The 13,326-nt window shown below is 42.2% G+C and overlaps 1 protein-coding gene across 2 annotated transcripts in view; it reads right to left on the reverse strand.

The window, feature by feature from the left end:
• The window catches only part of FRAS1 (Fraser extracellular matrix complex subunit 1), a 369,664-nt gene that overhangs the window by 161,459 nt on the left and 194,879 nt on the right, over positions 1 to 13,326 (reverse strand). For both annotated transcript variants that reach the window (XM_081020604.1, XM_081020603.1), the window contains exons 14-15: positions 7,962 to 8,105; positions 2,452 to 2,592 (exon numbers count right to left, since the gene is read on the reverse strand). In XM_081020604.1, the coding sequence (XP_080876730.1) occupies positions 2,452 to 2,592; positions 7,962 to 8,105 (285 nt within the window). The remainder of the gene's footprint in view (positions 1 to 2,451; positions 2,593 to 7,961; positions 8,106 to 13,326) is intronic.

Consider the following 13,326-nt stretch of genomic DNA (forward strand, 5'->3'; position numbering starts at 1 on the left):
GTGGTACCTCGGCTTACAGATGCTTCAGGTTACAGACGCTTCAGGTTACAGACTCTGCTAGCCCAGAAATAGTACCTCGGGTTAAGAACTTTGCTTCAGGATGAGAACAGAAATCGTGCGGTGGTGCCGCAGCAGCAGCAGCAGTGGGAGGTCCCATTAGCTAAAGTGGTACCTCAGGTTAAGAAGAGTTTCAGGTTAAGAACAGACCTCCAGAACGAATTAAGTTCTTAACCCAAGGTACCACTGTAGTTGTTTATTTCCTTGAAATCTGACGGGAGGGCATGACTACCAAGAAGGCCCTCTGCCTGTTTCCCTGTAACCTCCGTTCTCGCAGTGAGGGAACCGCCAGAAGGCCCTCAGAGTATGGGCAGAACGATGGGGGTGGAGATGCTTCTTCAGGTATACTGGTCCAAGGCCGTTTAGGGCTTTAAAGGTCAGCACTGTGTGCACCACATGGCCTGCTAAGTTAGCCCTCAGGTCCCGGTGTTTAAATAAGACTCAACAGCCAGGCAACTTCTGAACATAGAATGGAACGGGGTACCATTTTGTTCTTCACCTCAGGCAAATCAGTCAAGCACTGTTCTGAGCTTCTGTCCTTGCAATCGGGAGGGGATGCCCAGATTTCAATCTCTCTGTTCGAAAACATCACAGAGCCTTTACTCTGCTGCATTTAAATGTTCTTTCATCAGCAGTTCTGGAAGGGAGTTTCCAAAAAAAAAGGAAGAAAAGAAAAAAGAAATCCCCTACTGTCAACTTAAACGCCTCTGTGAATAACAAAGAGGCAGAATCGATAGATCACGTTCTTCTGCATTGTTCCTTTTATCATGATATATGTAAGATTTTTACTGAACCCTTTTTATGTGAATTCCCAGGATGATCAAATGCATTTTTATGCTTTCTTAATTCTTTCGGCTCAGAATGCATTCTCCTCTTCCAGGGTGGCTAAATATTGTGTTGCTGCGGGTAAAACTCTCCAGGGATTGATTTTAGTAAGCTTATTACACTGTTCTCTGTGCCCAGAATTTTATAATACAGTCACTAATAACTTTATTGTTATGGGTCTCTAGTTTGTTTCTTCGACACTATTTTATATACTTGCGCAAAGTTTCTTTTTTGAATGCCGGCCATTCACCGTAACGAAGAAACTGAGTGACCGACAGCTGATCAAGCGACAAACAGAAGTGTAAATCATTATTTCCATTGTAGACTTGATACAGTTTTGAGTGGAATATTCCTTTGCTCAAAGGTCGGCCCCGCACCGCGTTCAAAGGGACTTGCACCCAGGTAAGCATGCAGGTGATGGCAGCCTAAATTGCCGAGCTGTCAGAAATCTGAGAAGCCCTATTCCACGGTGAGCTGTTGGATTGACATAAAAGTCTGAAAGGCTGAGAACACCAATGAAAGAACGCTAAAAGAATCACCTAAATGTCTGTGTCTGAGTGACTGCTCTCATTTCCCCCAGAAAGATGGCCCAACTTGGATTTGACGGCTGTTTATCCTGCATAGCTATAAAGCCTTTAGCATCTTCCTGCAATTTAGAAATGGCTCAAGTATTTATTTATTTATTTATTTAAAAAAGCAAAGGCTCACTTTGTAATTATTATTATCCATTTCTAAAATGTATTCCCTACCCTTCGGTGCTCATTAGCATCCTCGGGACAGCTTACAACAGCAAACAATAAAAATACAATCATACAGAACAACAATATAACGCAACAGCTGTGTGCATGAATAAATCTCCAACAGAATCAGATCAGTAACTTTAACATCTCCCAGCGGTCACTGGAAAGGTTACTGCAAACAGTGCTCTCTCTCTCTCTCTCTCTGTGTGTGTGTGTGTGTGTGTGTGTGTGTGTGTGTCTGTATCAATAGATAAACACACACAAAAAACATCTTTACATTTTCCTGCTGACAGTGCCATGTAAACACAGTGTAAGGTAGTCTCTATGGGAGTATATTGTATTTAATTATGGGGTATCAGAGTTTTTAGGGGGCTAACCAGGCTGGGATGGCTGGGATAGCAGGCTTACTGGTTTTTGAATGTCTGATGTAGATTTTGTCAATTTCGTTGTTCTGTATGGGACAATGACAAGAAAGATTATCATATCATATCATATCGTATCGTAAATCTAATCTTTACATTCAGACAGAGAGGCACAAATTAGGCTGCAACGTGACGTCCGCCTTGCATCTGCAAGACAGAGGGCATTTAATGCCCCCGTGCTTAGGTTGTGGGACTCCTTTCTATTACAAGGAAGCAAACACCACCAATGCTTTGCTTCAGATGCCCATTTTGAGACTATTCTTGTTTACGTAGGGCTTTTCTGACACAGGGCTCAACCGCCGTCGATTGTGTTTAATGGATGGGCTGCCTTCGCCGCCTGGGCTCTTTTGATGACCACGCAGGATGCAAGCCTATAAATGAAATAAATAATTAAAAGCAAGCCTCACCTCTGCATCTTTGAGAACTGTCTGCGTAGTAGCCGCTGGGGCATTCCGACACGCAGTCCCCGCCGTGCAAAAGTCCACCCGGAGCACAGGCTGAGCATCTGGGCCGGTCTGAGTAACATTTACCGCAGGTCTCATTGCAGACTAACAAAGGCAAGAATATGAGTCGTGAGTTGCAACAGGCAAAGGGAGGGAAAAGGCAAGAAAAGTCGTGTCACATTTGGTGTACATAGTCTCAACGCTGCAGAATTTTCAGGGGTTTTAAAAATCCCTCCTTTTCCAGAATGTTCTCCCCCCCCCCTTAAATAAGAGCAGGGCATCCTCTCAGGGCCTTATTTTAAGAAGGGGAATTTCAAATATGGTGTCAATTCCATCTACTTGTCACAACAGGTTTTTAGATGGCTCTTAATAATGCTGCTATTGTGAGTTTTTTACACCGTGTGTGGCTTTTAAAATTTATTAATGATACCATAAGCCGTTTTGGGTGGGCTATATGACCAAAGAAGGGTCATATAAATTATTTTATAAATATTTACACTATTAATAAAGCACAAGAGCCACATACCATAAATTTCAGGGTGTTTTCCAAAGGGGAGTGTAAGGGTATCAGGGGGTTGCTCGAGAGCAATCAGGCAAATGCCTCCCTGGTCTGTTGTAAAGCCTTGTTACTGGTGCCAAAAAAACCTTCACTATGCAGAGTGCCTCTATTCCGTGTCTTGCTCATTCATTGGCAGAATCTGTGAGTGGGCGGTCCTTAAACCTTCCCCAGCAGAGTAGTTTCTTGACGCCCAGTCTGCGCTTCCCCTCTCTGCGCGGAAGCCTACTGCGCAGGGAGGGCGTGGGTAACGGAGGACCTCTCTCCTCCCCGCTTTGCCCAGGCAAGGTGTCCTGGCACCGCCTCGCCTCCTCCGAGCCCTGAAGCTCCTCTCCACTGGAGGCATGGTTACTCTCCTCCGCTGAGGAGGTGCTGCTTCCCACGATCTTTGGGGGCTCTCTGTAATCCATCCGGCTTTTCCCCTCTCGCCCCTGAGCCGATGGCAGTTCCCTGACAGGGAGGTAAAGCAGGGCTCACCAAGCTGGTCACATCCAGTTAGAACTGCCATGACCCTTCCCCCCCCAAAAAGGAGGGGGGTCAAGCATGTTGAAGGCCACATGTAGGGTTGGAAAGGACCCCAAGAATCATCTGGTCCAACCCCCCGCAATGCAAGAATCTCAACAAAATCAACCATGACAGATGGCCATCCAACCTCTCTGCTAAAAACCTCCAAGGAAGTAATCATTTAAACATTTCCATTGTTTCTGGATTATATTTTTTTGTTCTTTGTCTTATCAAATCATTTTTAATTTATTTATGTAGACAAGGATTAAATGTAAGTTATTGGTTGCGTTTAGAATAGATTTAGGAAAGATTTAGAAAACCTATTGATTAGAATATTACTGTGAGATTGTATGGGAAAAATATGGAATAACAGATACAGTTTTGCATAAAATGTATATAGGAAGTGGAGTGTAAGCGATGGAAGTCAATCAATGAAATTTTATTACTATTTTCATATTGAGATATTTGTAGAATAAACTCGGAAGAAATTCTTCCAACTTTTCTAATTCTTTTTTCTCTTTCTTTTTTCTTATCTTCTTTTTTATCTTTTTTCCCTTTTTCATATATATGTGCTTATTTGAACTATATGTATGTATTTGCAATATTTTGCTTATATTTTGTAACAATTATGTTAAATATTTTTTTAAAAAAAAAACCTCCAAAGAAGGACAGTCTACCACCTTCCAAGGGAGACTGTTTCACTCTCAAACAGCTCTTACCGTCAGAAAGTTCTTCCTAACGTTTAATTTAGGCTTGTTGCTCCAGAGGTTTTATAGGCACATGCCAAGGGCTATCTGATTAGCCCTGGAGAGTAAAACATTTTTAAGGACCAACCCAAATCAACCCTATTAAATAGCTACAAAACAGCAGGAGCAGGTTGCAATATAAACTAATGGAGAAGCAAAAGGCATTTGGCGTAGGACACACCTCCATTTCAAGGCCTGTCAGGGGTTTGCCTTGGGTTTGAAGGCGCCCTCTGTTGGAAGGGCTGCCCAGTCCGAATCCAACTGAAAGATAAAGACCCCCCCCCCTCAGAAGGGAGAGCAGGGGACAGGGAGGTTTGCAGCAGTCTATCAACAGGTAAGGTAAAGGTATAGGAGCCCTGGACGGTTAGGTCCAGTCAAAGGTGACTATGGGGTTGTGGCACTCATCTCACTTTCAGGCCAAGGGGGCCATGTTTGTCCACACACAGCTTTCCAGGTCATACGGCCAGCATGACTAAACCGCTTCTGGCGCAACGGGACACCGTGATGGAAACCAGACTGCATGGAAACGCCGTTTCCCTTCCCGCCACAGCGGTACCTATTTATCTACTTGCACTGGCCTGCTTTCGAAATGCTAGGTTGGCAGGAGCTGGGATAGAGCAATGGGAGCTCACCCCATCATGGGGATTCGAACCGCCGACCTTCCAACTGGCAAGTTCAAGAGGCTCAGTGGTTTAGACCACAGCACCACCCACCCACATATATTAGTAGTAGTAGTAGTAGTAGTAGTAGTAGTAGTAATAGTAGTAGTATTTATACCCCACCCATCTGGCTGAGTTTCCCCAGCCACTCTGGGCAGCTGCCAATCGAGTGTTAAAAACAATACAGCATTACGGAAACCAGAGTGCATGGAAATGCTGTTTATCTTCCCACTACAGCGGTACCTATTTATCTACTTGCACTGGTGTGCTTTCAAGCTGCTAGGTTGGCAGGAGCTGGGACAGAGCAATGGGAGCTCACTCCATCACAGGCATTCGAACCACCGACCTTCTGATCGGCAGGCCCAAGAGGCTCAGTGGTTTAGACCACAGCGCCACCCGCATCCCTGTGTCAACAGGTAACACCTGGAGAGCAGACTGAGCAAGCACTCAGATCACCTGGTCAGCCTTCCCAACTATGGGGAGATGTACCATATAAATTAACATATAACATAAATTAACATATGCAATGCAATGCAAATTGGTGCCTTCCCTTTTTGACAATGCGTAAGCGGCCACCCTGTGAGGAGTGCTCATCCCTTCCTCGCTGGACGTTTTTGGGTTTTCTGCCCACCCCCAGCTGCTTTCCTTCCAGCCAGAGTTGAAAGAGCTAAAGAAGCAAGCCCAGTGAAGAAGTTGGCAACTGTGGTTTTTGCCAGCAATCTCTGCAACTGCAACAATCCCTCTTGCTTTCCACTTCTGCCCCAGGGATAGGTAGTCCTGAAACCCAAGACGCCTGTGTGCAAGGAATCCTTGCTTAGACAGACCATAATCATAACATTATCTGGGTGAAAGGGTTGATTTCTCGGCTGAGGACAGACATGCCCGATAGCATACATTGCCGGTACTAAAAACGCCACTCCTTTTTAAAGAGGACTTGGTTGTTATAATCAGATGCTGAAAGATTGGAGGTTGTCTTGATTGCTGAGCAGCAATGAAAGCATAAAGGAACATATTTTCAAATTGCACAAGACCACTTGTGGGGAAGGTTCAGGAACAGACCTTGCCAACAGTTGATTTCCAGTTGTGCAATTTTTCAGCATTATGGGGACTAAAGACTGCTGTTGGTGTAATTAAAAAAAACACACACAGAAGGGAAATGTGGAAGGAAAGCAGAGAATAAAGAAGAGTGGAGGGAAAATACTGTTACAAAAGTTGGGGCCCAGTCTCTGCCGAGCGATGGCACGAGCCCATGGGGTCCCAGACACTCACACAGGGTCTATGCTCCTTTGGGGAATTGAATAGGTGACAGAGACTGTCGCACTTTAAGAAAAATAGTTTCTTCACCTATTTACACCTTTAGTGTGCATGGAGGGAGTCTAGGTCTTATGGCATGGTCATTCCAAGAGGCAACAGAGCAAGCTGCCTGCAGTCAGCCTCTTCCAAAGATGGATCTTAGCTCTCCCTCCTGCCTCTTCTTCCCAGAAACCCTTTTCCTGTCCCCTCAAACATACACCCCATCGCCTTGGTAACAGGTCCCCCCCCCCAATGGCTCATCCAGGGCCAGATTTAGATTTGATGAGGCCCTAAGCTACTGAAGGCAATGGGGCCCTTTATATGTCCAGCTGTCCTTTGTCAACAACAAATTGTCGCTGTTTTTGTGTGTGTTGAATGTATGCTAATTTATGGACCTAATAGGTATCTACAGCCATTTGCACATAACAACGTATGTATTTTATCAAAGTAATTGTTGAACTGAAATACTATTAAGAAGTTTATTAATAGCGAAATACAATTAAGAAGAAGTATATTAATAGCAAAATAATTATTAAGCACTAGCTTAAAATGATTGGGGGCCCATTACTTACATCATAGGAGCTTACACAACTCAAAACACTGTTGCTGTATGTAGGTTTTATTTTATTTGTTTTTCATCTTATGTTTTGGAAATGTGCATCCAGGTTTTTTTGTCCTTGAATTTTTTTGCCCACCCCCCAAGAAAGTGGGGCCCTAACCTATAGCTTGCTTAGCTTATACGTAAATCCTGCACTGGGTTAATCAACACCTTTTGTCATGCTAACAGGTTTGCTCTTCACCCAGCCAACCGGGCTGATTTGCATAAGCCAGCCCAGGAATTCCCTATCTGGAACAGTTCTGCCCTTTAATCCATATTAATCAAATGCCCATTAATTGAAGGTAAAGGTAAAGGTACCCCTGACCATTAGGTCCAGTCGTGGCCGACTCTGGGGTTGCGGCGCTCATCTCGCTTTATTGGCTGAGGGAGCCGGCGTATAACTTCCAGGTCATGTGGCCAGCATGACTAAGCTGCTTCTGGCGAACCAGAGCAGTGCACGGAAACGCCGTTTACCTTCCCGCCGGAGCGGTACCTATTTATCTACTTGCACTTTGATGTGCTTTCAAACTGCTAGGTTGGCAGGAGCAGGGACCGAGCAACGGGAGCTCACCCTGCTGCAGGGATTCGAACCACCGACCTTCTTATCGGCAAGTCCTAGGCTCTGTGGTTTAACCCACAGTGCCACCCGCGTCCCATATTAATTGAAACCCTGACATTAATTTCTGAAGTTCAGGGAGATTCCCCCCAGCCCTTAAACCTATACCAATACAATGTTGGAGAACTCCTCATAGCTTGGATAAAGAGTTTCACTGAGGGAATGGCATTTCACTGACTGTCACTTTGCATGTGGAGGCGCTGAAGAGAACCGAGGGTGTGTCCTCATTGTCGTGAATCCACTGGCTCTCTCCATATGTGGACGCTGCCACCAGAGATGTCAGCTGATGAGCAGGACAGACATGGTTTAGGTAAAATGTTCTGGCAGCCCATAAAGGACTCCTAGGAAATTTCCCACCCCTGCTCTAAAGGAAGCAAACCCCCCCCCCCAAGAGACTCCTACCAAAATGTGAAACACAAAAATGGATACCAGTTTCACTCGAAGAACTCTGCAGAAGAAAAAAAACAAATGAAGGCCACTAGAGAGCTTGAAGCTTTTTTACCTTTGCAAACACCATCCTGGATGTAGAACCCTGTACCACAACTCGCAACGCAGGAACCTTCCCGTAACACGTCAGACGGGTCTTTGCAGGTAAAGCAATTGTTAGCGTGTGGGCCCCAGCAAGTAGCGCAGGATTCATGGCAAGCTGAAGTCAAGAAAAAAGTTTGCAGGTCAGAGGATAACGGAGTTGCCTCATCCAGTCACTGGGCATCGGAAACCTCCCTTATAGGATTGCGAACTTCTCATTTTGTCCCTGTAGCAAAGGTTTATAAACAGCAGCATGTCCCACAGACATGTGAAAACATTCATCCCCATTCAGTGGAAAGATTCCCTGGCTATTTTCTGTATGTCAAGCTACCAGACGCTATGGAGGATGATCGAACAAGGAAACCAAATCACCTTTACATATTACTGTTTCGGTACAGACCAAAACCTTATGGGTGTATGTTCAATCTCATGTCTCACCTGCAGCTGGTCTATGCTGGACATTAAACATGAGCTGATTTTGCTGAAGCAGTTTTAGTGTAACTAATATCTTTTTTTTTTTTTTTTGAAAAATATTTATTGGGGTTTACAATAAAAATGAACATAATGAACAGTATAACAAATCTTAACATAATTTCACATTTTCTTTGGACTTCCTCACATCTCCCGCTCCCACTTTCATCATTATAACTTTTTACCAGCAATTTATTATCTTATTTGCATTCTTATATCTCATTTATGTCTTTATAATCTTATAATTCTCAATAAAGTTTATATTTTCTCAATCTCACTTATTATCTTAAATCATCTAGGTTAGTGGTGCTCCATTATTTATGGTCTAGCATCCTGCTTAACATTCACTCAAATTACAATGCTTTTGTAAATAATTCTTAAATTTCTTCCAATCCTCCTCTATCTTCTCTTCTCCCAGGTCACGAATTCTGCCGGTCATCTCAGCCAGTTCCATGTAGTCTTATCAGTTGCATCTGCCATTCTTCCAGTGTGGGTAGATCTTGAGCTTTCCAGTGCTTTGCAAGTAGTATCCTTGCTGCTGTTGTTGCATACATAAAAAATGTCCGGTCCTTCTTTACCACCCCTTGGCCGACAATACCCAAAAGAAAGGCCTCTGGTTTCTTAGTGAAGGTATATTTAAATACCTTTTTCAGTTCATTATAAATCATTTCCCAGAACGCCTTCACTTTAGGGCAAGTCCACCAGAGGTGGAAAAATGTTCCTTCACACTCTTTACATTTCCAACACTTATTATCAGACAGGTGGTAAATTTTTGCAAGTTTGACTGGGGTCATATACCATCTATATATCATTTTCATTACATTTTCTTTCAAAGCATTGCATGCAGTAAATTTCAATCCAGTACTCCACAACCTTTCCCAGTCCTCAAACATAATATTATACCCAATGTCCTGTGCCCACCTTATCATAGCCGATTTAACCATTTCATCTTGTGTGTTCCATTTTAACAGCAAGTTATACATCCTTGAAAGTACCTTAGTCTTTGGTTCTAACAATTCTGTTTCTAGTTTCGATTTCTCCACCTGGAACCCTAATTTCTTGTCATTTTTAAAAACTTCTTTAATCTGAGCGTAATGTAACCAGTCTCGCACTTTATCCTTCATTTTCTCCAAACTCTGCAATTTCCAATTGTCTCCATCTTTTTCTAATATTTCCCAATATTTAGGCCATTTAGCCTCCATATTGGGTCTTTTTCGGGCCTTAGCTTCCAAAGGTGAAAGCCACCTTGGAGTTTTATTTTCCAGCAAGTCTTTATATTTTGTCCAGACATTAAACAGTGATTTTCTGACAATATGGTTCTTAAAGGCCTTATTTGCTTTAACCTTGTCATACCATAAATATGCATGCCATCCAAAAGCATTGTTAAACCCTTCCAAATCCAACACGTCAGTGTCTTCAAGAAGTAGCCAGTCTTTTAGCCAGCAGAACGCTGCGGCCTCATAATACAACTTTAGATCTGGCAGGGCAAAGCCCCCTCTTTCTTTCGCATCGGTTAATATCTTAAACTTAATTCTGGGCTTTTTGCCCTGCCAGACAAACTTAGAAATATCTCTTTGCCACTTCTGAAAGCACTCCGTCTTGTCCAAAACCTGAAGTATTTGAAACAAAAACAACATCTTTGGCAATACATTCATCTTGATAGCAGCAATTCGGCCCAACAAAGAAAGTTTCAATTTTGACCAACTATCTAAGTCTCTCTTAATTTCTGCCCAGCATTTTTCATAATTATCCTTAAAAAGACTTAGATTTTTTGCTGTTATGTTTACCCCTAGGTATTTTACTTTTTTAACCACATTAAGTTCTGTCTCTTTCTGAAACCGTTCTGACTCTGTATCTGTCAAATTTTTCCCCAAAACCTTAGTTTTCTGTTTATTTAATTTAAATCCAGCCACCCGACCAAAATCATTAATCAGTTGTAATACTCTTTTCGTACTAGACTCTGGCTCCTGCAAGGTCAAAACCAGGTCATCTGCAAAAGCTTTTAGTTTATATTGTTTCTGTCCGACCTGACTTCCTTCCACCAACCGGTCCCCTCTAATCATATTCAATAGCACTTCCAGGACCGAAATGAATAACAAAGGGGAGATAGGGCAACCTTGTCGTGTTCCTTTTTCAATTTTAAACTCTTCTGTAACCACATTATTAACTATCAGTTTAGCTTTCTGCTCTGAATATATCGCCTCAATCCCATTCTCAAAACCCCGTCCCACTCCCATCTCTTTTAAGTTTCCCATCATAAATTTCCAGGAGATGTTGTCAAAGGCCTTCTCCGCGTCTATAAAAATTAAAACTGCTTTTGTACTTATATCTGTTTGCAAAAGTTCCAAAATGTCAATAATGTTCCTTGTATTAGCAAACAAATGTCTACCTGGGAGAAAGCCTGCCTGGTCCTTATGGATTACTTCATTTAAAACTTTTTTAAGTCTACTTGCCAAAATGTCTGCAAATATTTTGTAATCCACATTTAAAAGGGAGATGGGACGATAGTTCCTGAGTTGTGTCTTTTCAGCTTCCGTCTTTGGTATTAATGTGATAAACGCTTCCTTCCACGACTCCGGTGCCCTCTTTCCCTCCAAAATTTCATTGCTGACCTCCATCAAAGGTTGTATCAAGTAGTCTTTTAATGTCTTATAATACTTGGAGGTCAGCCCATCTGGCCCTGGAGATTTGCCCAGTTGCATGTTCTGAATGGCTTGTTCAATCTCCTGTCGTGTTATTTTAGAATTCAGGATTGTCCTATTTTCTTGTGACAGTTTGGATAGTCCATTTTTTGCCAAAAATTGTTTAATCTCAACTTCGTCTTGCGGCCCTTGGGTGTATAATTTTTTGAAGTATCTCTGAAAACACTTTCTAATGTCCACAGGATTCTGAATGTTTTTTCCTTCAACCTCTAAGTTTGTTACCGTATTTAATCTTTGTCTCCTCTTCAACTGCCAAGCTAGCAGTTTTCCACATTTATTCGCCGACTCAAACGTTTTTTGTTTCATTAATTTAACCTTCCATTCTATTTCCTGATTTATCAATTTAGAATATTGTGTTTGATAAAGTTTAATTTCTCTCAGAGTTGGCTGTGACTTCGGATTTGATCTTAACTTCTTCTCTAATTCTTTTATTTTATCCAGGATCTTATCTTTTTTCTCATTTTGTATCCTTTTCTTTACGGCATTCTGTTGTATCAAGAATCCCCTCATTACAGCTTTACTTGCGTCCCAGACGATTCTTTTTTCCACCTTAGTGTTCATATTTATCTCAAAGTAATCCTTCAGAACTTTTTGGGCCTTCTTGATAATTTCCTGATCTCTGAACAAATTGTCATTCATCTTCCATCTAAAGGATCCGGTTGGTAGTAGTGTCATATCCATCTTAACTGCGTTATGGTCGGAGCAGGTCTTTGAGCAGATTTCCACTTTTCTGGCCTTAGGTGCCAGGCCTCTAGATATCCATATTTGGTCGATTCTTGTCCAGGTCAGTTGGGCTTCAGAAAAGAATGTTCCCTCTCTTCCTAGTGGGTTCTTTGTCCTCCAGATGTCGATCAAGTCCATATTGTCTGTCATTTCAAAAAAAGTTTTAGGTAGTCTGCCGTCTTTTGTAACATTTTGACTTTGTGACTTGTCCATGTTAGTTGATACGACCCCATTCATATCTCCCATCATTATGATGTTGTTGTAGTCCAGATAATCCAGCATAGTCTCATGCAGCTTCTTGTAAAATTCCGATTTCCCTTCGTTAGGTGCATAGATTCCTAATATCAACAATTTCTCTCCTTGGTGTTGTATCTCAATAGCCAAAATTCTTCCATGTTCATCTTTAAATAAGAATTTGGGTGACAGGCTCTCTTTTGCGTATATCACCACACCTCTCTTTTTGACTTTGTCCGAAGATATAAATTCCTGGCCCAATCTTTTATTTATTAACACTTTTCTGTGGAGCCTTGTCACATGTGTTTCCTGTAGGCATATAATGTCCAATTGTTCTTTTTTTAATATATGAAATATTTTCTTCCTTTTTTCCGGAATATTACAGCCATTTATATTCCAGCTCAACAGTTGCAGAGACATCCTGAATTAATCTGGTTATTTTTCCAGGGGTGGTATCTTGTTCACAGGATCTTCAGGTTCCACAGGTGCTGGTGCTGGTACTGGCGTTGCCCCAGGCTCAGGAGGTAGTTCAATTCCTTTTTGAAGGTCCTCTCCGTATGAAGACAGAAATTTGTCTCTCTCTTCCAATGTTCTAATTTTGACCTTTCTCCCTCTAAAGGTAAAGGATATTCCTTGGGGGAATTCCCACCTAAATGCAATTGCGTTGCTCCTTAATAATTTGGCAAGTTCAGAATAGGCGGCTCTAAGGTCCAACAGTTGTCTAGGAATATCTTTGTAAATTTCAATTCTTCTGTCCAGAATGTCCAGTGACTTTCCGTAGTGTAGGCCCAAAATCTTGTCCCTTTCCTCCTTTGATCTCAATGTTATCAAACAGTCTCTGGGCCTCTCCTTCTTTATAAATCTTCCAAGTCTGAAAGCTGACACAATTTTAAAGTCCTTTTCCTCCAAATTCCAGAACTTGGAGAATTCTTTGGTTAAGAACTCAGCTAGATTTCCTTCTTCTGCCTCTTGTAGCGACCTAATCCTCAAATTATTCTCACGATTTCGCAGTTCTATCATAGAAAGATAAATCTGATGTTCCCCAACTTGTTTGGTGAGTGGTCTTACCTCTTGTTCTAAATTTTCTAATTTTTGTCTGGTGTCCTCAGCCAATTTCCGATTTTCTGCTGTGGCCTCCGTCAACTGTCCAATTGCCTGTGTGTTCTGTGCCACTTGTACAGTTAATTTATTTAGGCATTCTGTATTTTG

Source organism: Podarcis pityusensis (assembly GCF_964106645.2).
Source record: "Podarcis pityusensis genome assembly, chromosome: 9".
In the NCBI taxonomy this organism is placed as follows: Eukaryota; Metazoa; Chordata; class Lepidosauria; order Squamata; family Lacertidae; genus Podarcis; species Podarcis pityusensis.